Below are 27,269 nucleotides of genomic sequence, written 5' to 3' on the forward strand. Positions count from 1 at the left end.
CCTTCTGTCTCCCCCCAGCACACCCCTCCCCCCCAAAGCAGCCCCCTTTCCCTCTCCCTGTCTCTCCATGGCCCCTTCTGTCTTCCCCCAGAGCAAAGCTGTCTGTCCCCAGCACACCTCCCCACAAAGCAGCTCCCTTTCCCTCTCCCTGTCTCTCCATGGCCCCTTCTGTCTTCCCCCTCCCCCCCTCCGAGCACACCTGTCTGTCCCAAGCACACCCCTCCCCCCAAAGCAGCCCCCTTTCCCTTTCCCCCTGGCCCCCCTCTGTATTGGCCCCATTCTTACCCTCCCTCCATCCCGGCATCTTCTGGCCTGCTCCTCTTCAAAGCAGCCTGCGATCGTGGTGGACGGCTTTAGCGAACCTAGCAGGCCGCTTTCCAACTCGGTAGCACGTTCCCTCTGACACGATCCCGTGCGTCAGAGGGAGCGTGCTACTGAGGTTGGAGAGCAGCCTGCGAGGTTCTTTAAAGCCGACCCCGATCGCAGGCTGCTTTGAAGAAGAGTATCAGCGGCGGCAGCGGCGAGTGAGGGCAGGAGGTGACACGGCGAGGACACGGGCAGGGAGAGAGGACAGGCGGCGAGTGAGGGCGGACGGTGACACGCCGAGGACAGGTTCTCCTGCTTCATGGCGGTGGGCGGGGCTGCAGGAAGACGTGTGAGTGTGGCGGCAGCGGCAACCCTGACTCCTTCTGCACGGAGGTGGAGAGCGGCTTGCGAGGTTCGCTATAGCGGCTGGCGAACCTCAGCAGGCCGCTTTGAAGAGGAGCGGGAGGGAGGAGTCGCTGGTGTCTTCTGCACAGTCACACGCAGGCGCCTTGAGGACTGGCACAGAAGCACACCTCACGCCACCAGGAATCACGATTTTTGAAAAGCGCATGCGCGCTTAGCCTTTTATTATTATTGATAGATTACAGTAAAATATACACAGTTCTACAGGTTCAACACAGCTCAAACATCACATCTTTTGATTTTGTTCACAAACTGTCATCATTAGAATAGGCCAGTTCTTGATATACTGCTCAAAACAGCCTACTTCAAAGTTCCATCTAACATCTTATGAGAGTGTTGGCTTGGTCCACCCATTCTTTTCAGAGCTGCTGCTGTAGCAAAATGATTGTTATAGAAGTATTTAGCAATTTCAATGACATTAGTCTTTATTTCTGGGACACTGAAGTCTTTGACTAGGAGGTGCAGCAAATGAGCACTGCAACCATATGTTGTTAGCTTGGTATTCTCTTCATGTTCTTCTAAATTTTTTTTTCATCTTGGGTATATTTGTAGCATTGTTTATGATTAAACTGTGTACTAGACATTTGAATTTTTGTTCACATTTTATTATAGCTTTTGCTGCTACTTCTGTAAGTATTCTGTTCTATGTGCATATCCTGAGGTATCAATTGTTTCTGCAAGAAAGACATTCCGTTCTGTTGTACAAGCACATACAACAGAAACATTGTAGGCATTACTCCATCCATCAAGACTTAAGTTAACAATTTTACCCTCTAGACCTGTTGCACATTGCTCCATTTTTCTGTCATACACTTTATCCACCAGTTTCCCTGCAACATCTGCTCTGCTGGGTGGACTGTATCCTGGTCTTGGTGTCTAAACCATATTGAAGGGAGTGTGTGTTTTCAATCAGACGGAAGGAAGAGTTTGTTGCATAAACAAACTGAGCAATTTTCTCATCAATTACCTTTTTTTTTTTTTATAACCTGCTGGTTTTTATTATAGACTTATCTATGGTAGTTCCTGGATGGTCAGATTTTCTTTCTTTTAGGTGATATACTGTAAATGTGATGTATATTATGTGATTGAAACACTATCTTAGATAACTTTGAAACTGTAGAATAGGAGGTTGGTAATCTCAAAGGTGATAGTTTCCAGAATCCTTTAGGTTAATGATAGATTTCTTAAACAAAAGTCAGTGATGATGTTTTATTATTGATGTACTCCACTAATCACAGCTCTAACTTCTTGTGGTATAAAAAATATATTAAAATATTTCAAAACGTAATTGTAAAGTGCTCAGACTCATAACCAAATTAATCTGTGATAACAACAGACTGTGGTTATTATGGGACCATCATCGCTCTTTACGGTCCCAAATCACTCGCTGTATTTAAAATATATAAATAGTAAATAGTAATGAGATCACTTATCTGATATAGCGAGCGGTTGATGGAAATTGTTGCGAATAACCATAGTCCCATAAAGTGCCCGTGCTCTAGTGAATGCTAATGAGGAACATTAGCCATATTAAAATGACCTTTTCTGCTTATTTAGTATTACTGCTACTAAGTACTTTCCAAGAAATGAATATTTGCTTATTTCAACTCTTAATTTCTTCATAATTGTATCAAAATGATAGTAACGTGCTATAGTAACAACAAATATATATTTGCTCAAACATGACAATTCCTCAAGACAGTCTTTAAGAAATATGATGAAATCAAAACATTTACTAACATGAAGATCCTGTCTTTTTTGTCATCTTCATCAAAGCACTTCTCTCTTGATGATTTTATTCGAGCCACCAGGTTTTGCATTTCTTTGTTGCAGTGATTGCATTTTGCACGCATTACTGCCTTATCCATAGGTAAAGGAACTTCATTAAAATTTTCCAAAATCTGGTTTCTTTTATGACTTGCTGCCGATATAGGTTTTCTTCCCCAAGGAGAGAATAATATGGTAAAACAAGTTGTATACTTAGAGATCCCAAGACTTGTGGAGTCATTCTGCTCAAAAGATTTCACTTTTATTTTTACTGCTTGTCCATCTCTCCTCACACTTCTTGTTCAGATTAATAAACTTAACATTTAAGGGGTATGAGGTTGATTGTGAAATTGCAAAGGAACTATGGGGCTAAGGTCTTTTTCTCAATTCTATATAGTTTATAACAGGCCTGCACTTATCTGTAGATAGTATCAAAAATGAATTAAAATCTTCCAAACAACTTCAAGAAACTTTAATTAAAGACAATGTGAATTTAAGAAGGAAGATTGAGACATTCGAAAACTTTTCAATAAGTAATAATATCAGACTGATTAATTTTCCAAGAATACAACAATTACTCCTCGTGAGATATTAAAATGATACTTGATGGAAATATTGGAAGTTCCTGAAATTTCATTACCTCCATTTGCACAGATGTATTATTTACCCAAGAAAATTTATCTCAACAACAGGAATATAACCAAGGACCAATAGATGTATCAGCTTTATTGGATTTATCAGATAGAGAAATGGCTACTCCTGCAACATTGGTAGCAACTTTAGCTTTATCGATAGATAAAAATTGGATTTTGAGACTTTTCTTTAAAAATCGATCAAAAAAATTATTGGGACTTAAGATACAAATGTTCTCAGACTTGGCTAGGGACACACAAAAGCGAAGAAAATAATTTCTCATGTTAAAACCAGGAATAATAGCTCTTGGAGCAACTTTTTACCTTTGTTATCTTTGCATTATAACTCTCAAAAATGTTTTCTTTGAGCCCTACCAACTGACTTTTTTCCTCTCTCTGTCTCGGCTTGAGAAGGAAAAGAAAGGAGGAGTATAGAATGGATTTAGATGCCCATATCAGCTAAACTTGCATCATTTTTCCTTAGTTATTATTTCCTAGCATTTTCGTTTATATATTACATTTTGGATCTTTTGAGGACTTGAGCTGAATTAAGTTTAAATTAATTTCTTTGAACTCATTTTATTATTACCAGATTTCTTGACTTAAAAGCTTTCTGTACAAGTATTATCTTGAATTGTATTTCTGAAAATTAATAAACAAATTAAAAAATAAATAAATAACAGGCCTGCACAACTCAAAAATGATCCGGAGCCGAAACAAAGTCAGAAAATGTTGCAAGGGTCGCAGGTAGTGGCCACGGCTCGAGGCACCTTGAAGTATGTGGACGTTGCCGTGATGACATCATCACATTGACATCTGCGCATATGCAGAGACCCTCCAGACAGGCCCTGATATGCCAGTAGGGGGCGCCAACAGGGAAGAGGATGGGAGAGAAGAAGAAGCACTGGCGGCGGCTGATTGCCTATAGCAATGTTTCTCAATTACTTCAATCTAAGTATCTCCAACCACAGACCTCCCAAGCTCCGCCCTAAACCCACCCAAGCTCTGCCCCAGATCCTGCTCCCTTTACTAATTGTAATGCATTTTTTCCTTTGCATTTTTCATATACACAGAATACACACAGCAGATATAAATTCTCAAAACTGATACATTTCAATCACTAAATTGAAAATAAAATAATTTTTCCTACCTTTGTTGTTTGGTGATTTAATTAGTTTCTGGTTGGACTTCTACTGACTGTATCTTCACAATCCAGCCCCATCCCCTTTAGGTCCAGGTCTCTATCTCTTTTCCCTCTGCTTACCCTCACCAGATCCAAAGTTTTCCTTTCTATCTACCACCACCTTTGTTCCAGGTCTCCTTCTCTCTCCCTCCTCTGTTATGATTTTGCATCTCTGTTCTTCCTCAGGGTCTCTCCCCCTCTGTCTCTTCTGTCTGCACCTCCCATAGTCCAGCATCTGCCTCCTGTATTTCCCCTTTGGTCCAGGCCTCCCTCTCTCTTTCTCTGTTTTTCTCTGCTTACAACACTCCCCCCCACCATGTCCAGCATTTGTTTTCATTTCTTCCAGGTTTTTCTCTGCTTCTCTCTCTCTCCTTCCCTCCTTCCTCCCTACCAGCATTTCTGGCAATCCCCATCCCACCGAGGCCCTCGTGACGGGTGGGGCCTTACTTCTGCTGCTTCCCACACCCAGTGAAGTCGTCTTCCACGCTGTGAATGCTGCCGCCAACGTTTAAAGCTAATTATGGCAGCCTGCAGAGTGAATCTAGCAGGCTGCCGTCAGTCTTCATAGCACGTTCCCTCTGCCGCAGGTCCCGCCCCTCCTCTGACGATGCAGGTGGTAGCGCTTGTGGCTCCAACCTGGGCCTGGATTGCTGCTCGGATTGCAGGTCAGGCAGAGCAGATCGGTGATGTCGCGGGGCTGGAGGATGCGCACGGTCCTGAGTCACGGAAGAGGCGAATGGAGGATATTTTTCTAATTGTAATTATGGAGGGAAAAAATGCAAATGACTGGGGCCGTGAACTCTGAACTGTGACTTTGCAGGGGTATACTGTAGTCTCATTCTATATTAGGAGTTTCAAACTCAATTACATTAAGGGGCCAAAATCCAAAACACAGGCTAAGTCACGGGCCAGACCCTGCCCCCGTGTAGTGGTCCCTCATGCATCCTGCGCCAGAACTGGAAGCCTTTTCTCTGACGTCAGAGGGAATGCTTTTGGATGAGGCGCGGGATGTTCGAGGAGCCGCTGCATGCGGCTTCGAGGAGGAGGGAGCTGGCCACAAGATAACACTGGGGGCATCGGACCGCAGGCCGCATAACACAAGCAGGTGGGCCAAATTTGGCCCATGGGCCTTGAGTTTGACACCTGTGCTGTATATAATTAAAAGCTAATCCTTATTTCATGATGAACAACTTTTGAACTATAATGTATCTTAAATAGAAAACTATGGGATCCTTTTCTTAAGGTGCGCTAACCGATTTAGCGCGCGCTAAATGCTAAGACATCCATTATATTCCTATGGACATCTTAGCATTCAGGCCTTGATTCTATAAAGGGAGTCTAAGTGGAGTACCACAGTGCTCAGTCTTGGACCCGCTCCTTTTCAACATATTCATAGGGAACCTGACTCAGGGGCTTCAAAGTAAAATAACATTATTCGCCAATGACGCCAAACTATGTAATATAGTAAGCAATTGCAATTTTCCCGATAGTATGACGCAGGACCTGCTTTTGTTGGAACATTGGTCCTCGACCTGGCAGCTGGGTTTCAATGCTAAGAAATGTAAGGTCATGCACCTCGGCTACAGAAATCCGTGCAGAACATACACCTTGAATGGCGAGACCTTAGCTAGATCTTCAACAAAACGAGATTTAGGAGTGATCATTAGTGCAGACATGAAAACTGCCAATCAAGTGGAGAAGGCTTCATCTAAGGCAAGACAGATGTTGGGTTATATCCGTAGAAGTTTCGTCAGCCGGAAGCCTGAAGTCATAATGCCATTGTACAGAACCATGGTGAGACCTCATCTGGAATACTGTGTGCAATTCTGGAGGCCACATTACCGTAAAGATGTGCTGAGAGTCGAGTCGGTTCAATGGATGGCCACCAGGATGGTCTCAGGGCTCAAGGATCTCTCGTACAAAGAGAGGCTGAACAAATTGTGGCTTTACTCTCTCGAAGAACGTAGGGAGAGGGGAGACATGATTGAGACGTTTAAATATATCACCGGACGTAAGGAAGTGGAAGATGATATTTTTTGTCTTAAAGGATCCACGACCACAAGAGGGCACCCGCTCAAAATCAGGGGTGACACCAGGAAGTATTTCTTCACCGAAAGAGTGGTTGATCATTGGAACGAGCTTCCGATACAGGTAATGAGACCAACAGCGTGCCAGATTTTAAGAATAAATGGGATGCCTATGTGGGATCCCTAAGAAGGTAGAGTTAAGGAGTTGGGTCGTTAGGAATGGGATCTCTAGGAAAGTAAACCTAGGGGGGTGGGTCAGTTGGGTGGGCAGACTTGATGGGCTATGGCCCTTTTCTGCCGTCATTTTCTATGTTTCTATGTTTCTAAGTCATTCCTAAAGTTAGGTGTGTGTTAGGCATTCAATCTAAGTAGTTAATGAGCCAATTAAGGGTCTTAACAAGCGATAATTGATACTTAGGCGGCCAAAAAATGTAGACGCTGCTATAATTTCATGGACGCCCATGTTTAAAACTTGCACCTAACTCAATAGGCGTGGGTGTGGAATGGGCGTGGTTGGGCAATGACTCAATTTGGGCGTGCTTTGATTCATTTACATAACACTGGCGACCTAGGGCGTCCATATCATGCCTATATTGTAGGCAAATGAAAACCAGGTCTACTTTTGAGCTTAGTTTGGTCTTCAAATAGATCTGAGGTCTGTGGACGGAACTTAGGCACTCTTTGGATGTTCTTCCGGAACTTAGGCACAGTTTGGATGTCCTTAATGCGATCTGTTAAATAGCTCTCTGGGTTATTATTTTTGCTTTATTAAGTTCAAAACACATTTAATAAGGCACATCAAAACAGATATATATTGCATATCAAAGGCACATCAAGACACATCAAAACAGATATATTGCATGCAAAACCTAAGCTATCATATCACAGGGCAGTCAGAGACACCTGCCTGGAAGCTGCTATAGCTCAATAAGTAAAAGCCCTATGCTCTTCTTCCAGAGGTCATAAGTTCAAATCCCAACCAGCTCCCCAGCACATATTTTAATTGTGGCATTCTACCTTGTAGGTGCACCTTGATGATCTCACAATGAGGTCATGCTCTCCTCAAAGGCATAACAAAAAAGGAAATAAGACTCCAAATAGTACAAAACACTGCAGTAAAAATTATATTTAATGCAAAAAAATATGTTGTTACCCCTCTTTTACATAAAGCTCATTGGTTACCAATAGAACATAGGATCACCTATAAAATTTTCCTACTAACTTTTAAAATCAAAGAAAATAGCCAGCCAGACTTCATTAATAACCTACTTATCCCCTATAATCAAACAAGGACTTTAAGATCTACAGCCCACAACCTTCTTACCATCCGCTCATTGACACATATAAGCACAATGATGACTACAATCTTCTCTGTTAGCGCCCCCCTCTCTCTGAAATAGCAATCCAAATTACTTAAGTGATAAATCTTGCCAACTTTAAGATGAAGTTAAAGACGTTTCTCTTTCACGATGCTTTTGTAACATAAACTGTCCTTTTAAGGGCAACTTAGATCCAAGAAAGGTTTTTACCTTCAGCCCCCCCCTTTCCTTTTGTTATTCTCCTTGCATGTTCTCTTTCTCTCTATCAGTTGTAGTTCTAACCCTTCCTTCCCTTTTGTTCCCTTTTGTCAACATCTTTAAAAATTGTTACTATTCCTGGTTTGTTTTTGTTTAAAATATATTTTATTTAGCACATTGTTTTAGCATTTTTGTACACCGCCTAGAAGGCTTGATTGGGTGGTATAAGAAATTTTAAATAAACTTGAAACTTGTTACCATTGTGCAGCTGCAAACCTCCATTTGCAATGAAGTAGAAGCCATGCTAAGGTCTGTATCTTGTTTTTTTTCTATTTTTAAGCTTTTGCAAATGAAGTTATATATGCAATCTATATATTTTTGTTATGTGCTTTCTTTGCTTTCAAGAATGAGCTGATTGGAGCACTGTTTAGTCAGAATAAAAGGGTATCTTTTTAGCAAGAAAACTAAAGCTATGTTTTTCTTGTGCTGTGCTTTAGTTAATGGAGCTTTTCCTCTAATTAGGAAATAACATTGCTGTTTGTCCACAAAAATAGGTTTTGCATGCAATATATCAGTTTTGATGTGCCCCGTTTATGTAGTGCCTTATTAAATGTATTTTGAGCTTAATAAAGCAAAAATAAAAACCCAGAGAGCTATTTAGCAGATCGCATTAAGGACATCCAAACTGTGCCTAAGTTTCGGAAGAACATCCAAAGAGTGCCTAAGTTCCCTCCATAGAACTCAGGTCTATCTGAAGCCTAAATTGTGCTGAAAAGTAGACTTCCTTACAATGCCTATAAGACCCAGTTTTACAATTGCTATGCAGCTTGCTAGCTCACTCTGTAGCACACTGTTTAAACCTGTACCCTTCTATCCTAATGTTGCTGGTTCGAATCCCAGTCACTCTGTCTGATTGAAGTGAAATAAATAAAAGCATTAAACAGATCCAACTCCTAGCGTTACAATTATAATGAAAAATAGCATAAAATCGCCATTCTAATAACATAATAATAAAATATTTTAACATTAAGGACATTGTATGGATGTCTAAATCTCACCTAAAACCTGATTCTCTAAAGAACGTCTAAAAAGTTAGATGACTAAACAGTGCTGAACTCTGCTGAGTGCAATTCTACAAAGGATGCCTAAAAATTTAGACGTATTTTGCAGAATCAGGGCCTAAGTGCACGCTAAATCGGTTAGCGCACCTTGATAAAAGGACCCCTATCTTTAGATAGATTTTTCCTCAAAAAACCCATTTTATTAAAAAAAATTCCTTTTGAAATAAAAAATAATCATTAATTTTTATTTACCCTGGTCTCAACCAGAATAGTAAAATGAGCCAGTAATTTGAAACAGGAGGACCGGTATTCTTGCTGTTCTAAGACCAATAGAAGGGAACATTGCTTACTCGGCAAGTTAAGCAAAAAGTCTTAGATTTTTACGAAGGTGATAACGTTTTTAGGATATGCCCAGTCAAAAATATGTTTCTTTGAAGATTAATGGTGAAAAAGTAGCAAAGCAGAAAAGATGATTGTTGTTCAACCTGAAGGAACTTTACACCATTTATTGGGAAAAGTATGGACTTGAAATTGTGTTCTCAAAATTCTGTGAGCTTATGCCAAAATGGTGTGTTAACAGTTAGTTCATCAGGAACTCATTCAGTCTGCGTCTGTACAATTTATCAAAATGTGAAACTTGTGCTGTCTGCAATTTCATTTCCAGATGCCTACGAATTGCTTTTGAACAAAACTGTTTGTGATATTAACTCAAAAGACTGCTTGTTGCAACGGTGTGAAAAATGTGCTGGGATGATTCCTCAGGAGGAATATCTTACCGATCTTTCTAAAGAAAGTTACCCTGATGATGATATTGCATTTTAGCAATGGATTCACACAGATTGGGATGCCTTAGAAACTCTGCAATTATCCTTAGATGATTTTATTTTAGAATTAGTCGGCAAAATTTGTAACCTGTCTAGCAACTGTTTAATCTCCAAGAACCAAAGTGCCTATCTGAAGGAAATGAAAGAAAATCTAAAGGAGGGACTTTGCTGCAAATTATTCCTTTATTGTTCAGGATGCAATGCAGGGATTTCATTGGGAAAATAGGCAACTCTCCACCCTTTTGTTATTTACTGCAACCCTGATATACAGTGTCTCTGACCATGGATGATCAGTGACTGCTTATACCATGACACAATAGCTGTGCACATGTTTTTGAGAAAGCTCATTGAGCATTTGAAGGACATTTTACCTGTTTTAGAGCATGTTCAGTACTTTAGTGATGATTCTGGAGCTCAAAATGAAAACTTAAAAAAATGTCATTAATCTTACAATCATAATGAATATCAAGTCACAGCTGGATGGAGCTTTTTTGGCATCAGCCATGGAAAATTGCCCTGTGATGGGATTGGAGGACCCATAAAACTTCTAGTTACCCATACTAGTTTATAGCCCTCCTCAAGATCCAAATTTTGATACCAAAGGATCTGTTTGACTTTTCTGACAAAAATGTCCCTGGTGTCAAATTTTTCTTTATCCCAGAGGACATTGAATCAATCAGACCTGTTCAGGATGAGAGGTTATCAAAGGTCATGCAGTTGCTGGGACAAGTGAAAATCATCAATTCAAGTCCATTGATTTAACTAAAATATACTGTATATTAGCTTAGTTTCAAATTACTTCACTTTATTAAACATAGAAACATAAAAGATGACGGCAGAAAAGGGCTACAGCCCATCAAGTCTGCCCACTCTGCTTACCCACCCTCTGTCTATGCCCTAATGACCCAATTTCCTTATCTTGACCCTCGTAGGGATCCCACATGGGTATCCCATTTATTCTTAAAGTCTGGCACGCTGTCTGCCTCGATCACCTACACTGGAAGCTTGTTCCAATGATCAACCACTCTCTCTGTGAAGAAATACTTTCTGGTGTCGCCATGAAATTTTCCGCCCCTGAGTTTAAGCGGGTGCCCTCTTGTGGCCGAAGGTCCCTTGAGAAAGAAAATATCATCTTCCACTTTGGCACGTCCCGTGAGGTACTTAAATGTTTCAATCATGTCTCCCCTCTCCCTACGTTCCTCTAGCGTGTAGAGCTGCAATTTGTTCAGTCTCTCTTCGTACGAGAGACCCTTGAGCCCCGAGATCATCCTGGTGGCCGTCCGCTGATCTGATTCAATTCTGCGCACATCTTTACTGTAATGTGGCCTCCAGAATTGCATACAGTACTCCAGATGAGGTCTCACCATGGCCCTGTACAACGGCATTATGACTTCAGGCTTTCGGCTGACGAAACTTCTATTGATACAACCCAATATCTGCCTTGCCTTAGATGAAGCCTTCTCCACTTGATTGGCAGTTTTCATGTCTGCACTGATGATTACTCCTAAATCTCGTTCTGCTGAAGTCCTAGTTAAAGTTTCTCCATTCAAGAAGTACGTCCTGCATGGATTTCCGCTTCCGAGGTGCATGACCTTACATTTCTTAGCATTGAAGCTGCCAGGTTGAGGACCAACTTTCCAATGTAAGCAGGTCCTGCGCCATATAATTCTGTAAACTGCATTCACTTACTATATTACATAGTTTGGCGTCATCGGCGAAGTGTTATTTTACCTTGAAGCCCTTGAGTCAGATCCCCTATGAATATGTTGAAAAGGAGTGGACCCAGGACCGAGCCCTGCGGCACTCCACTGGTCACCTCCGATGTTTTAGAGAGGGTATCATTAACCACCACCCTCTGAAGTCTGCCACTCAGCCAATCATTGACCCATGCAGTTAGTGTCTCTCCTAACCCCATCGATTCCATCTTGCTTAGCAGCCTGCGGTGTGGGACACTGTCAAAAGCTTTACTGAAGTCCAGGTACACGACGTCCAAAGACTCTCCCAAGTCCAACTTTCTTGTTACCCAGTCAAAGAAGCTGATGAGATTGGATTGGCAGGACCTACCCTTGGTGAATCCATGCTGACTGGGATCCCGAAGATTCCCTTCATTCAAGATCGTGTCCAATTTGCTTTTAATTAGTGTTTCCATGAGTTTCAAGTGTTCTGGAACATGAATATTTTCATGCCCTTCAGGTACAGTAGACTCTCTGTTAACTGGAACTCAAGCAACCAGCAAAAAAATTAAAAGAAATACTGTATTACTTTAAATAAAAATGAAAATAAAATCAATTTATGGTGGAAATTTAACCCCCTCTTCTATTAAACTGTGCTACCAATTTTTAGCGCAGAGAGCCGCGCTAAATGGCCCGTGCTAGAAAACTGCTAGCACAGTTTAATAGAAGAGGCCCTAAGTGTAAACTTGGCACAACACACTTGAGTACACCCATGCTTTGCCTACCACATGTCTGGTAGTTTATCTGGTTCAGCGGGGTATCGGCTGGCAGAGCGAGCGTTATGCGCTCCTGCCTGGGCTGGCGCCGCTTCCTGAATGGCTGCAGTCAGTTCTCGCGAGAACTGACTGCAGCCATTCAGGAAGCAGCGCCGGCCCAGGCAGGAGTGCGGAACGCTCGCTCTGCCGGCAGATACACCATTGGACCACCAGGCTATAAGCGGCATATAAAAAGGTATGACGGGGGGTGGTGGGGTGGACATTTTAAAAAAGATACTATGACCGGGGGAGGGACATTTAAAAAGGTACAACTGCGGGGAGCTTTTAAAAAGGTATGGGGGGGGGAAAAAAAAATTTGTATCTTCGCTGTATAAGATGCACTGACATTTCCACCCACTTTTGGGTGGAAAAAAGTGCATCTTATGAAGCGAAAAATACGGTATCTATTATTTGCACTTGTTCCTCTCGATATACATTTATGCTTTTGAGCTGTTTACATATAAGTGAATTTTACATTCTGCTTATAGCCTGGTGATCCAGCGATGTATCGGCTGGCAGAGCGAGCGTTATGCGTTCCTGCCTGGGCCGGCGCCACTTCCTGAATGGCTGCAGTCAGTTCTCGCGAGTTCCGTGAGAACTGACTGCAGCCATTCAGGAAGCAGCGCTGACCCAGGCAGGAATGCGGAACGCTCGCTCTGCCGGCAGATACACCGTTGGACCACCAGGCTATAAGCGGTATATAAAAAGGTACGACGGGGGGGGTGAGGACATTTTTAAAAAGATACTACAATGGGGGGGGATTTAAAAAGGTACAACTGCGGGGAGCTTTAAAAAGGTATGGGGGGGGTAAAAACTTTGTATCTTTGCTGTATAAGATGCACTGACATTTCCACCCACTTTTGGGTGGAAAAAAGTACATCTTATGAAGCGAAAAATACGGTATGTCTTTTTAGTACAGTATCTGTTATTTGCACTTATTCCTCTCGATATACATTTATGCTTTTCAGCTGTTTACATATAAGTGAATTTTAGATGAACACTATGTGTGTAATTTTTTCCAGGGATTTGTACTGGCTGTCACAATGGTGCGAGAAGCAGTTGATGAGTTTCGTCGTTACCAGAGAGATAAAGAAATGAATTCACAGCTATATAGCAAGCTTACAATACGAGGTTGGAAAATTTCACAGTTATATATGCTTTAATATAGGCAATACTGTAAATATGAATCTGATTAGAATTAATGTTTTCCAGTGCAATAGGGATGGTATTCTGAACCGAAGGGTAGTCATCTGTGCTCACAAGAATACTGCAGAAGATGTCAATCACAGCTTTTCAACTCCTCCTCCTTCTCCATGGTCTCTGCTGCTCCGTTCAGTTCTTCCTTCTGCCTTCTCCATGGTCTCTGCTGCTCCGTTCAGTTCTTCCTTCTGAATGTGAGAGTGAAGGTCCCTGATCTGTTCCTTTATTTCTTTTTTGTTTTTAGGTTTGTTTGTGGATTATACATAGCTCTAAGGAATGCTGTGTCTGCTTGGAGAGGAGCAGACCTGTGCAGTCAGCCTGAGGAAGATTTGTGGAGCTCAGTATTTCGGGCCCTCAGTATTTGCTCGCCTCCTTGACCTGGTTAGGAGCTTGAGTGCAGGCTCCTAGGCATCAATAGCATCTTCAGGGCACTCATGGTACCAACTGCAGTTTTGCCTCCATCCCCTTTACTGCATCCATCGCTTTCCAGGGCTGGTGGTGCACAGAGGAACAATCCAATTATGGTTCCATTAGCAGTCAAATCTTGGCGTGGCAGCTGATTGGCAGCTTTAGGCAGAGAATCCCTCCAGTTCCAGCTACATTTTAAAGGAGCTGAAGCAGACTGCAGCACTATTTTCCAAGCACATGGTTTGTGAGTACAGGCTGTGACAGTTTATGGAGAGAATCGGGGAGGGAGGTTTGAAAACTATGTCATGACTGTTTATGCCAGTGGTTCCCAACCCTGTCCTGGGAGACCACCAGGCCAATCGGGTTTTCAGGATAGCCCTAATGAATATGCATGGAGCAGATTTGCATGCCTGGCACTTCCATTATATTCAGATCGCTCTCATGCATATTCATTAGGGCTATTCTGAAAACCCAACTGGTGGTCCCCCAGGACAGGGTTCTTAAGACGGAGATATGAACCAGGAAGTGCAGGACTAGATGCCCTGGTGCAACCATGGCCAGTTGATCCATCAAATAGCACATCACATGAGAACAGTAGTCTTTGTAGCGCCTGGTTGGCCCTCGTGTCCATGATATGCGGATCTTGTTCGACTATAAAAGGAGCAATGTCTCTTATTCCAAGTACATTCAGACTTGCTCTTTTAGGGGCCGATTGCTTTGGAAAATCCGGGACACTTTGGTCTTATGGCATGGCTTTTGAGCGCACAGCACTAGAGAAAAAGTATACTCAGAAGTAGTCATTGCTACTCTCCTTTGAGCCAAAAAGTCAATGTCTGTTTCAGCATATGCTAAGGCATGGGAGGCTGGTACAGCAACAAAATGTTAGAGACATGGAAATGCCCCAATTTTATAGGTACTGGTGTTCCTTCAAGGGGGCCTTGACAAAGGATTGGTGGTGACGTCCTTAGAGTTCAGATAGCAGGGTTCCAGAGCCGAGATAAGAGAGCTTTCACTAGCGGCCCACCAAGACATAGGTTCTTGAAGAGTGCTCTGAGACTATAGCCCCTGATTCAAGACCCGGTTCAATCCTGGAATCTTAATATACTTTTAGAGGGACTCAGAGCTCTGTATAAGCCCTTACAGGAAGTCTCCCTCATGGATCTCTCAGTCAAAGCAGTCGTCTTGGTGACTATTACTTCTGCCAGGAGAGTCTCAGAATGTCAGGAAGTGTCGGGCAGAGAGCTGTTCCTCAGGATCACGGAAGCGAGAGTTGTTTTGGTGTTTCATATCAACCAAAAGGTTAGTTTGCCAGCATTTCACCCCACAGGGTTCAAGAAGAGGGACAAGGCTTTAAAAGTTTTGAACATCATGAGAGTTCTGTTGCAATACCTGGAGGTGACCAATGAGTTTCGCTTTTCAGATCATTTTTTCATGTTAACCAATCAGGCAAGATGAGGCAGACCCGCTTCCAAGGCCGCCATCTTTAGCTGGATTCGTAGAGCTTTATCCTCTGTATACGTCGGTTTCGGTAAACAGCCACCTATCTTGTTGAAGGCACATTTGAGAAGGGGCATGGCTTCCTCTTGGACAGAAGCAAGGGCGATTACTCCTGAGGAGTTTTGTAGGTCAGTCACCTGGTCCTTCCTTCATACCTTTTCCAAATTCTACAGGATGGACATAGCAGCACAGAAGGATGCTATTTTGGGGTCCTAAGTACTGCATGCAGGCTCATCTCTCCCAGCCTAGAGTCTGGGGACTGCTTTGGTATGTCCCTAGTTCAGCATACCATCTATATTGCACTGAAAAAAGAGATTAGATTTTACCTTAATAATATCTTTTCCAGTACATAGGGATGATATGCAAAACTCCTGCCAGCAATTATCTGAGGCGCCTGCTTTCTTACTCAAGCTTATTGGTCAGCTCCATAACTAGGATTTTACTGTTAAACTATTGCACTGTGAAGAGTCTGTGTATAGGATTACAGAGGAAAAATGGTTGAACTCCATAAATGTTCAGGCTGTTTATGTTCTTGTTTAACTTGTATTTTTTTTATATTCATTGTTTTGCTCAGAGGCATTACTGTTCATTAAGTGATTGTTTTAAATTCATCTGAGCATATAAGACACCTGGTGTCAGGAGTTCTCTGTATCTCTCCTTCTCTTGTCTTCTTCTGTAGGGCTGTCGCTGGCTTTGGTACAAACTGAAGGAGGCAGCAGAGACTGTGGAGGAGGAGGAGTTGAAAAGCTATGATTGACATCTTCTGCAGTATGCTCCCGAAAACAGATGGATTACCCTACAGTTCAGCATACTATCCCTATCTACTGGAAAAGATATTGTCAATATAATAACCTAATCTCTTTATAATTGAGCTCACTTATCAATTACAATGGTTCTCTGCACATATTCTTAGGACATTCACGTATTTCTAGTTTCCAAATTATTGACAGTGAATGTTCATGAGACCCCCCTAGACCAGTGGTTCTCAACCCTATCCTAGGGGACACCCCAGCCAGTTGGGTTTTCAGGATATCCCTAATGAATATGCATGAGAGAGCTTTACATATAATGGAGGAGACAGGCATGCAAATATGACTTATGCATATTCATTAGGAATATCTTGAAAACCCAACTGGCTGGGGGTCCCCTAGGACAGGGTTGAGAACCACTGCCCTAGACCCTTGTCCTTCACTTCAAGAAGTTGATCTTAGAACTAGGCTAATTTATGTATGTTGATTATCTTCACATCTAGACCCATTTTATCATTTGTATTTTTCTTGACTTGGCCATTTTCTCCTGCTCCTTTATATGTTCTGCTCACTCAGAACCAGGACCAATATCTAGTGCCATGAGCCTTCCACTAAACTACCTGGGAGAATTTTCCCTCCTCCACAACACAATTAGTCTAGTCATTGACGTGGCAGCGCTTGACTGAGGACTGTACACCAGTGCTGCCTGATTCGCGATTCGAATTGATTCACCGATTCACCTCAAGTGAATTGATTCAAATCGATTTGCTTTGGCAAAAAAATCGAACTTACCGATTTGTTGGCCCCCTTGCTAGAGACCCGTTCGGGCTTTCCCTCTGCCACCGGAATCCTTCCATCTAATGTAACTTCTGTTTTTGCGAAACCGTAAGTTACATCAGATGCAAGGACGCCGGTGGCAGAGGGAAAGCCTTAACTGGTCTCTGCGTGCAGATCGGCGGCAGCAAGGCTCTCTCCTCTCCGGCGGAAGTATTTCTCCTCTCCTCCCCAGCCAGGCAAAGCGGCGGTAGCGAATGCGATTAACTACCCTGCTGTTACTCTGGGCGTCTTTTCTCCATTCAGCCGTCCAAGCGGAAACAGGAAGTTTTCACTGAGAGCGGGCCGCAGTGGAGAGAAAACGCAAGGAGTGGTGGCAGGAGTGGATCGCTAAATCACTACCGCCACTGTTAATATGTTGTTACGTCAAAATAAAGGTAGATGGGGGCAGAGGGGAGATGGACTTGGGGAAGTTGGTGGACTGGAAAAGGAGAGACAGGGAGAATATGGATGGGAGAGATGAACTTGATGAAGGGGTGAAGTTGGACTTGGGGGAAAAGGGAGATGGACTTGGGAGAGTTGGTGGACTGGAGAAGGAGAGATGGGGAGAAGATGGATGGGAGAGATGAACTTGGTGGAGAAGGGGAATATGGATGGTAAAGGGGGGGGATATGGACTTGGGGGAGATCATGGAGAGGGGAGATGAGGGAGGGATAGAAGAAATAATACATCTGAAAACAGGAGAGGGAGAGAGATTGTGGACAGTGGGGTTTAGGGAGGGAAGGAACAGAAAGGGAGAAAAGTTGGACACAAGGGATGGTGTAGAGGGGAGGGGTAGAGATACTGGATAGGAGGGTAGTTAGAAAGAGAAAGGGACAGCTGGCGGGGAAGGAGGGAGAGATACTGGATGAAAGGGTAGTTGAGAAAAGGAGAGATGGTAGATCTGGGGATGGTAGGGTCCATCGCTGCAGCTATGGGAATAGAGATGTCAGACCTTTGGGGGAGGGGAAGGGAAACGGAATGGGAGGACAGAGATGGAAGATGGATGGCTAGCACGGAGAAAGAAGAAAACGACAAATGGGCAAGAGACCCAGTCAAGCAAGTTATCAGAAGACGTTTGTCGCAGAGCCTGGAACCAAAATGATTTGAATAATGACCAGACAACAAAAGGTAGAAAAAATAATTTTATATTCTGTTTTATGATTACAGTGTGTCAGATTTGAAATGTGTATCCTGCCAGAGCTGGTATTAGACCGCGAACGTGAGCTAGGATATAACAGAGAGAAAAAGTATTTTTTGTTTGTTTATTTTGTTTACACCACAGCGCCAGTGTGGGTGGGAGTGGGCAAAGGGGGTGGAGTGGGTGAAGAGGCTATAAAATAAACCCACCAGGATGTTTGAAAAAAAACACCCAATTGGGCAGGAAAATTGAATCGAATCTAAAAATCGATTCAATAGGCTGAATTGAATCGAATTGAAACAAAATTTTTTTTCCTGAATCGGGCAGCACTACTGTACACCATGTCTCCTTTCTGAGCCCTGAAATCATAGACCCTGAATCTGACCACTGGCTGTCACCCATAATTAATGACTACAGCTTGTCCCCTTTACTGGGGGCTGTGAGTGGAAGAGCCTGCCCCGAAGCCCATAGAGATATAAAGGGCTTCGGGGCTGTTGCCGCACGGCAGCCGCTAGCGCAGCTTTGTAAAAGAGGCCGTTAGTGTATTGTTTAATCTAGGCAGAAGCCTGGGAATGTGATTAAAGATATAAGGATGTATTAAGAAAACAGAATAATATTTGTAGGAATCAATTGCTTTAAGATATGCAGCATTTACTGTGAATACATTGCTATGCAGATAATTTTGTTACACATTTATTATATGCAGTATAACTGGACTTGAAGCATTTTGCTCTTTGAGTTGTTTGTTGGTGTTTTAATGCCCAATCTTAGGATGATGATATTCTTTTGACAGTTGTTTTTATCATAGAGAAGTAAATTTATTGTGATCATATTTCCTGTTTTGAAAAAATTCTACCTGCTCCTTTAACCCTTTTTAATATATTGCATAATTTTCATGCACTAATGTGATAACTTGCATTGATTTTGTAGATTGTTAAATTAAAAGAAAAAAGTCTAGCAGTCTATCAAACCCAGCTTTTTAATTACTTAACAGTCATCTCCACTTGGTAACACAGAGGACAGGAGCAGACCTATCTGTACATCAGTAACTAATTCTGGAGCACAGGGGACATTTTTCTGAACCTAAAATATTAAACAACTTAAGTTCTTGGATAGTGCTTTTCCCTCCAGTTTAATTATGCCACCATATTCATCTATCTTTTCTCCTTAAAACTTTTTATCAAAAATTAATTGTGTAACCAAGACTAGTGGCAAAATATTTTTTCATTTTACTGCACTTTTTTATTTTTTATTTATTTTAACATCCCTTTCCCAAGTGGCAGGGCCAGGAAGCTCTGTGAATACTTGCTGGCCTGAGGACTGAAAAGATGCTGCTTCTGAAGCTTTGCTTTGGTGCTGATCTTTAAGTGGTAGGGCTACTATATTATTGAAATAAAAATTCTATATAATATTATCTTTTCTTGAGCCTGAAAACTCCACTGAACAGCTTCAGTGGATGAGAGATCTGAAGAACTTGCATCTCCCATAACAACTCAATGCTACATCCTAAATTGTTTCATCTTTCTCTTGTGACTGATATTAGCTGATGTTTTCTGTTGAACCATATTTCCAAAGTAAGGCCAGAATCAGAAAATAGCAGATGTATTCAGCCTATTTGATTAAAAAATGAAAATGAATATTAAAGTAAATAGTAATTTGTAAGAAGCTTAAATAAATACTTTGCTGGCGAAGTCCTCACAAACTTGCAGAGAGCTTTAAATAATCTCATCATACTGTGTTAGTACTACAAATTGGGAGCTTTTCTCTTAGCAAGAAGTATCTTATTAGAAATGTGTTAAAATTAGTTTTTGCATGAATTGGGAAAATATCTTAACAAGGGTGCCTAGTTCTTAATACTTGTGCAGAGTAAAAAGAATTGACTGCATTTACAGTTTGACCTTGGACATTTTATTTCAGGAGAAATTTGTCCTTTAGCTAAATCTTAAAGTATGGAAACTTCACATTTTTGGATTTTCCTGAAAGTATTCCTCTTATTTATGAATTGCCTATACTATGAGTTAATAAGGTGATCCTGAATTTGGAACCATTAAATCGTTCAGTTTCATAAATGCAGTACAGTTCATATGTTACTGTCTTCACATCTCTTTGTTGAGCATCTTCACAATGCCCAATATAGATTTTATGACAATGGGCAGTTTGTGGTTTTTGGAAAATTTGATAATTGCTGAGTATATCCTGAACAGAAATATTTTAATTCTATTGAAATTTCGTCAAATATACTAGAGAGTTAGTTGCATATGCCAGTGTTTTAAAGCTGGTGAAAAAAAATAAATTAACTATAAATTTGTTAGTCTCCCTCTACTTCAAGTTTCATGCAGTAATTATCATTTCAATTTTTTCAGCATAATTTAATCAGATATGGAAAATTAACTTATTTTAAGTGACTTATATACTTTATTATCTTAAAAGAAGTGGAATCATCAAGCATATACAGTGCTTTGTAAAAATCTTTGCCCTTGTATGTTTATCACATTCTTCTAGAAGATATTCCAATTTAGACCACCTCTTTAGGCTCTCACTAAATCCTTTACTGAGAAAAGACCCTCAGAGATTCCACCATTATACTCAAAAGTTTCATAGTATCTGGCTTTATGCATCAAGTCCTCACCGGGTCTTGTTTTAAATATGTCTAACAACTAGTTAAATCTGCTATTTAAGATTCCTAAGATGTTTAAATACTTAACTTTTGTATTAGTGGCAAAGCTCTCAGGGACTAACAAGCCAACATGTTTCACCCGAAGGGTTTCTTCAAGGCTATTATCCCTTAGTATAGCTTTTCGCCCATATATCGACCACCCAGTAACTTATACCAATGGTGAATTTATCACATTCTTCTGTCATACAAAATGTATTAAAGTAGGAGATAATTGCACTGATCAGTTGAACATATTCTGTGTTTTCAGTGTAGAATAAGAAACCAAGAAATATAGATTGCATAAATTCACATTCTTTATCTTAGCAAACCTAAATTAGCTATGTTTCCAAAAATTGCCTTAACAAGGCCCATAATAATTTAAATAGAGCTCACCTCTTTCTCATCACCATAATTAAGCTAATCTAAATACTTCTAGACAGATAATCTAGCTCTATCAGTTTTTGGAAGTGAATTTGAAGCAAAGGTCTAAAAACAAAAAAACTGGTTGAGTTGTGGAAAGACTTTTAAATGAACAAGTTTGAAAAGTTTGGGGCTGATTCTACAAATGGTGTCCCAATCGTAGGCGGTGGTAGGTGTCTTATCGCCATCTCACTAGCCAATTGGTATGCCTATTTTTAAAAAAAAGGATGGGACGAACGGCGCCTATATTGTAGGTGTCTTGTCTTGCACCTACGGAGATGCATAGGGATGTTTACAGACACCCAAGGCCAGCAGGGTGATTTCCACTGGAAGTTGCCTTGGGTATCTATAAGCATCCCTATACATCTCCGTAGGCATGAGATAGATGACTTAAATGTAGACCTGTAAAATGCTAGACTACATTTAAGGCATCTGTTAGAAAAAAAGACGCAAGTCTCTAAAGGACGCTGATGTGTGATTGACACACGATTGGTGGCCACTTCTTAGGCAGCCATTGAGATCGTTGTCCTTTAGAGAGTCAGGCCCTGTGAGCCAGAGTCTATAAGAAAAAAAAAAAGAAGAATGAAAATAATCATCCGGTTCCATGTCATAGAGTACTTTATACAGGAAACAGATAATTCAGGCTTCAGTTGGAAACCAATAAGATTTTATAAAATATAAAATATTTATACTGTGTTCTGTATGGTTTGTAATCTTTTATGTAGTTGCTTTAAGCAACCCACATATGCCAAATTACAGTAATCAAGCTGACTTAAAGTTATAGATTATAATAGGATTTTAAAATGATTCATGGTAAAATATTTACGTATGGATCTAAGTTTAGTCAGCAAGAGAATAATATTTCTAGCCAGCTGATTTATTTGATAGTCTAAAGTTAACAAACTATCTAGATCAGTGATTCTTAACCCTTTTTAAATCACGGACCCCTTTAAGAATCTGATGAAAGCTATGGACCTCCTTCCCCAGAAATATTCACATAAGCACAACTTTGCATGCAATGAATATAATGTACTTTATTTATCAAGATTTGATTGTCTCATACATATATTACATACACAAAATATTATTAAACTTTAAAGTAAACAATCAAAAAAACCCACTCCTTTTTATGCAAAAAGTAATGGCCACTCATTATAATTATGAAATACAATTCTCTTGTACAAATTAAAACAGTTCTTCTACTACATTTTCTACCACCATTACTACTACTACTACATATGCAGCACTGTACATTTTGCCATTTATACATGGTCCCTTCTCGGAAGAGCTTACAATCTAACTTGGACAGACAGTTGGACAGACAGACAGGTTGGGGATGCAGAACCCAAGTTGAGAGGAGTTAGGAGTTGAAAGCACTCTCAAAGAAGTCCTTGAACATTGCTAGAGACAGCGCCCACCATAGGAATTTGGGTTACTTGTTCCAAACATACAATTGCCAGCCGAAGAGAAGGTCACAGAAAGGAGGGACTTACTAGCTGAGCGGAGCTCACAGGGGGGGAGGGAGGGTGGAGAGGGGATCATAGGAGGAGATAAGTGAAGAGAGATAATGAGGGGCAGCTGAATTAAATGATACTTTTATTTGATATTTCTTTGAATGGTTTTGAGGAAACAGTTTTACAACAGACACAAACCTCCTTCTTTACTAACGCGTAGCACGGGTTTTAGCGCCAGCAGCGTCAATAACTGCTCCGATGCTCATAGAATTCCTGTGAGCGTCAGAGCAGTTACCACCGCTGTCGGCATTAAAACCCGCGCTACGCATTAGTAAAGGAAGGGGATTATGAGAAAAACACTTCATGAAATTTGGAACTCCATATTGTTGAACACCTGCAAAGAGTGTAATTACTCATTAAAAATAGCTGAATTATTTCATGGACCTGCTTGGTGGCTCATTAGCAAGTTCTGGATGTGGAACAGTTGGATGGAATTTGTGATTCAGGTCTTTTGTACATTGGGGTGCATGGGATGCTGTGGTGGCAGCATTCACAGATCACTGGGAGAAAAGGAGTCTCTGCTAACCCTATCTAGTGGCTAGTCTAAGAGATCATGATAGCAGGATTTGAAAAAGGTACTCTGGTATGCAGCCTCCAGTTGAAGGGTGATCAAGGCAGTGATAGGTCTAAGTAAACTGTAAGGAGGATGTGAAATAGGAAAAATCCCCTGGGTGGTATCTGTGAAGGCTCATGGCAAGTAGCTCAGTAGAATCTGGTTCTGATTTAAGCTAGAAGCATATAGGAACCCAAGAAAATTGCTTAAAATTATTTCAAGCTGATATATTTCTTTGCATGTCTAACTATCAGCAACAATTAAGAATGTGCCAGGGAGAGTGCATAGTCCATTTCTCTGTGGATAATCCCCAATTACTGCATAAGAGTGAGTATGCACAGAATTAACATAATTAAAATTTTGATAACAGACCCACATGCTCTCTCTTTTCTATAGTACCCAGTTATGTTTGTACATGAGTAGCTTTTCACATTGGCTTGATTTTTCCTTGCCATTGTGATAGTGCAAATCTGTGAAAAGATGATGGGATCAAAAATAAGCATAAATTCATATTTATGAAATGCTGTTAGGCTTCTTATTGCAGTATGTGTCTTGAAAGTAAGGGCCTGGTTTCACTATTGCTTTTTTCCCCCCAGAGAAACAGAAAGGAGAAAAGCTTCAGTAAATCAGGCCTAATATCTTTAAATACTAGTGGTCTCTGTTAATATATATTTTTTTCTTTTTAAAGGTAAAGTTCAACTTAAGAGTTCAGACATACAAGTTGGAGACCTCATCATAGTGGAAAAGGTTGAAGTTTTTAAAAATATATTTTAGATACTAAATATTAGCTTTTGTTCAAATTCATTAACTGTGTTACATAACCTTTTTAAGTTTAACATATGTATGATATCCATTTTTTAAGGTATTTTATTTATTGTAAGTTTTTATTAAATGAAATGTGGTCTAGTTTGAACTCACTTGATGTTTATTAATGTATGTAATTTATTTGATACATTTTTTGTACTGTTGTGGTAAGATGAGCTACCTTTCTTTTGGAATTTGACCAATAAACTGCTCAATATTTTGGTCTTGGATTTTATAGTGGATAATTTATATAAGCTCCAAGACTGAACACTTGTTACTTTGTTCTTATTCTTTATTTGGATTTCCAGTATTTATTTATCTTAGTTATGCGTTTATAAAAGAAATCAAAGCTTTACATAGTAGGACTATGGGCTCCTTTTACTAAGCTGCGCTAGCGGTATTAGCGCGTGCTAGACGCTAACGCCTCCATAGAGCTGGCGTTAGTTTTTCTGCGTAGCGCGCTACGCTATGCTTCAGCGCGCGCTAAAAACACTACCGCAGCTTAGTAAAAGGAGCCCTATATAGCATGTTTCAGTTGTAGTTTAATTTTAGATTTTTAAATAGTGGGACATGACTTTGAAAGGGCAGGTGCTCCTTCTCAGTATCCCTTTGATGATTAGATCTCTGTGAGTTAGCATATCCTTATTTTTGTTTGAAGACATATATAGTCCATATGTCTGTGGACTGACAAATTTAAAAAGTAAAAACATTGGGGTTAATATTTATAACATAATCTGTATATCCAATGCCACTATCTGTATTGGTAGAGATGCTGAATATATAAATGGTGCAGTGACTGTGCTGGAAGTATTCATTTAATTTAGGAGTGCTGCTTAAGAGGCTTAAACTAAGGGCTTTAAGCCTGTTACATTAATGGGTGCTAGAATATATGTCTGTCTGTCTTTTTCTTTCTTTCTGTCTCTCTCCCTACCCTTGTCTCTTTCTTTCTTTCTCTCTCCCTCCCACTGTCTTTCTGTCTGTCTGTCTTGCTCCCTGGCCCCCTTTGTCTGTCTGTCTTTCTGTCTCTCTCCCTGTTCCTGTGTCTTTCTTCCTTTCTTTCTGTCTCCCTCCCGCTGTCTGTCTGTCTTTCTTTCTATCTATCTCTCTCCCTGCCCCCTATGCAGCAGCAGCATTTCCCTCTCCCCCACTTCCCTGTGCAGCAGCCGCAGCAGCATTCCCTCCCCCTCCATTTCCCTGTGCAGCATCATTCCCCCCCATTTTCCTGTGCAGCAGCAGCATTTCCCTCCCCCCCACTTCCCTGTGCTGCAGCAGCATTCCCTCCCCCTCCATTTCCCTGTGCAGCAGCATTTCCCTCCCCCACCCCACTTCCCTGTGCAGCAGCCACAGCAGCAGCATAACATCCCCCTCCATTTCCCTGTGCAGAAGCATTTCCCTCCCCCCACTTCCCTGTGCAGCAGCAGCATCATTTCCCTTGCCACACTTCACTGTGCAGAAGCTGCAGCATCATTTTCTCCCCCTCCACTTCTCTGTGAAGCAGCATTTCCCCCTCCCCCTTCCCTTCCTGCTGTCTGGCCAGCTCCCTTAGTCCCTTGCTGGAGTTATTTTTAAGTTTAAAGGTGCTGTGGCGGCTCCTCTCACGATCCCCACCTGCATCAGAAGCCTTCTCCGATGCAGGTGCGGCTCGGGAGAGGAGCTGCCGCAGCGGCTTTGAACTTAAAAATAAACTTTGGGCATGGAGTGTAAGGGAGCAAACCAGGTCGTGGCTACAGTTCAGAAGGCTGTTAGGTATTCAGGTCATAGAGTCTGTTCCGCTCAAAGATTCGGGCTCAGGCAGATACTCCATATACTTGTGCCAAGAAAGGCTCAGACGATTGGAGACCCATTCTGGATCTTGTTAATGGATTGCTGAACATTCCATGCTTTTGCATGGAAACAGTACAATAAGTCATAGCGGCGGTGGCACCAGATTAATTTCTGGCCTCTCTGGATTTGATGGAGGTCTATCTGCATATACCCATCTTTCAGAATACAGAAAATTCCTGAGATTTCATGTCGTGGTAAACTGTTACCAGTTCTAGGTTCTTCCCTTTGAGTGGGTGACAGCACCTCACATGTTTACCAAGGTTATGGTGGTGGTAGCTGCCCACCTACACAAGATGGGCTTGCAGGTTCATCCATACGTGGACAACTGGCTGATCAGCGCTCCATTGTTCCCAGAAGGAGAACAAGCAGTGGCTCATGTGGTCCAGGTCCTGCAGAGCCTTAACTGGATAGTGAATTTCTGATAGAGCTAACTGGTTTCGTCTCAGTCCCTGGAATACCTGGGAGACTTCGTCAATATGGCAGAAGGTTGTATTTATCTTCTAGAGCAGACATGTCAAACTCTGGTCCACAGTGTAATAAAAGTTGGCCCACAAGACATTTATGAATTTATAATTAAGCTGGTCCACCAGCACGAACCACTATCACTGCTCTTCATGAGCACTTTCCTCTGCCTTCGCCTGGTCCTCCCTCCATCCCGGCTTCCTGGTCTCTTCTTCAAAGCAGCCTGCTGAGCATCGCCGGCCGGCTATAGAGAATCTCACAGGCTGCTGTCGACCTCCTTAGCACGATCCTGTACATCAAATGAAGGGCGGAACCATGCCAGAGAGAATGTGCTACGGAGGTTGACAGCAGCCTGCGAGGTTTGCTACAGCCAATCGGCGATCCTCAAGCAGGCTGCTTTGAAGATGAAGCCGGGATAGAGGGAGGGTAGGAATGGCAGGCCAAATCTGAGGGCTAGAAGAAGGGAGAAAACATGCAGGCCTTCAGGGGCGGCCCCTGGTGTAGAAGTACATGGAGGGAGAGAAGGAGAGATCCAGATGTACATATGTCGGACTGAGGGGGGGAGATATGGGGAAGAAATAATGGGTCTAAAACAGAGGAGAGAGAGAGGGTGGACAATGGGATGGAGGGAGGGAAGGAACAGAAAGGGAGTGAAGTTGGACACAAGGGATGGTGTGGAGGGGGATAGAAATACTGGATAGGAAGGTAGTTGGGAATAGAAAGGGAGGAGAGATGGTGGACCCTGGGGTGGTGGGGAAGGAGAGAGAGATGCTGGATGAAAGGGTAGTTGAGAAAAAGAGAGATGATGGATCTGGGGATGGTGGGGTAATTACAATATGTCAGATTTGAAAAGTGTATCCTGCCACAGCTGGTGTTAGACAGCAAGCGTGAACTAGGACCTAAAAGAGAGAGGAAAAGTCTTTTATTTATTTTGTTTACATCACAGAGCTGGCATGGGGTTGGAGAGGTTGTAAACCTATACTTCTACTAAGCCTAAGGG

General features: G+C 41.7%; 1 protein-coding gene across 7 annotated transcripts in view; it reads left to right on the forward strand.

Moving 5' to 3' along the window:
- ATP9B (ATPase phospholipid transporting 9B (putative)) overlaps window positions 1-27,269 on the forward strand; it is a 668,517-nt gene that overhangs the window by 157,103 nt on the left and 484,145 nt on the right. For 6 of the 7 annotated variants that reach the window (XM_033934419.1, XM_033934424.1, XM_033934423.1 and 3 more), the window contains 2 exons: window positions 13,251-13,359; window positions 23,868-23,926. In XM_033934419.1, coding sequence (XP_033790310.1) covers window positions 13,251-13,359; window positions 23,868-23,926 — 168 coding nt within the window. Of the gene's footprint in view, window positions 1-11,812; window positions 11,934-13,250; window positions 13,360-23,867; window positions 23,927-27,269 lie in introns of those variants that run through there. The other variant, XM_033934426.1, reaches the window with a different exon arrangement.

This window comes from Geotrypetes seraphini, chromosome 2 (assembly GCF_902459505.1).
Source record: "Geotrypetes seraphini chromosome 2, aGeoSer1.1, whole genome shotgun sequence".
Classification (NCBI taxonomy): domain Eukaryota; kingdom Metazoa; phylum Chordata; class Amphibia; order Gymnophiona; family Dermophiidae; genus Geotrypetes; species Geotrypetes seraphini.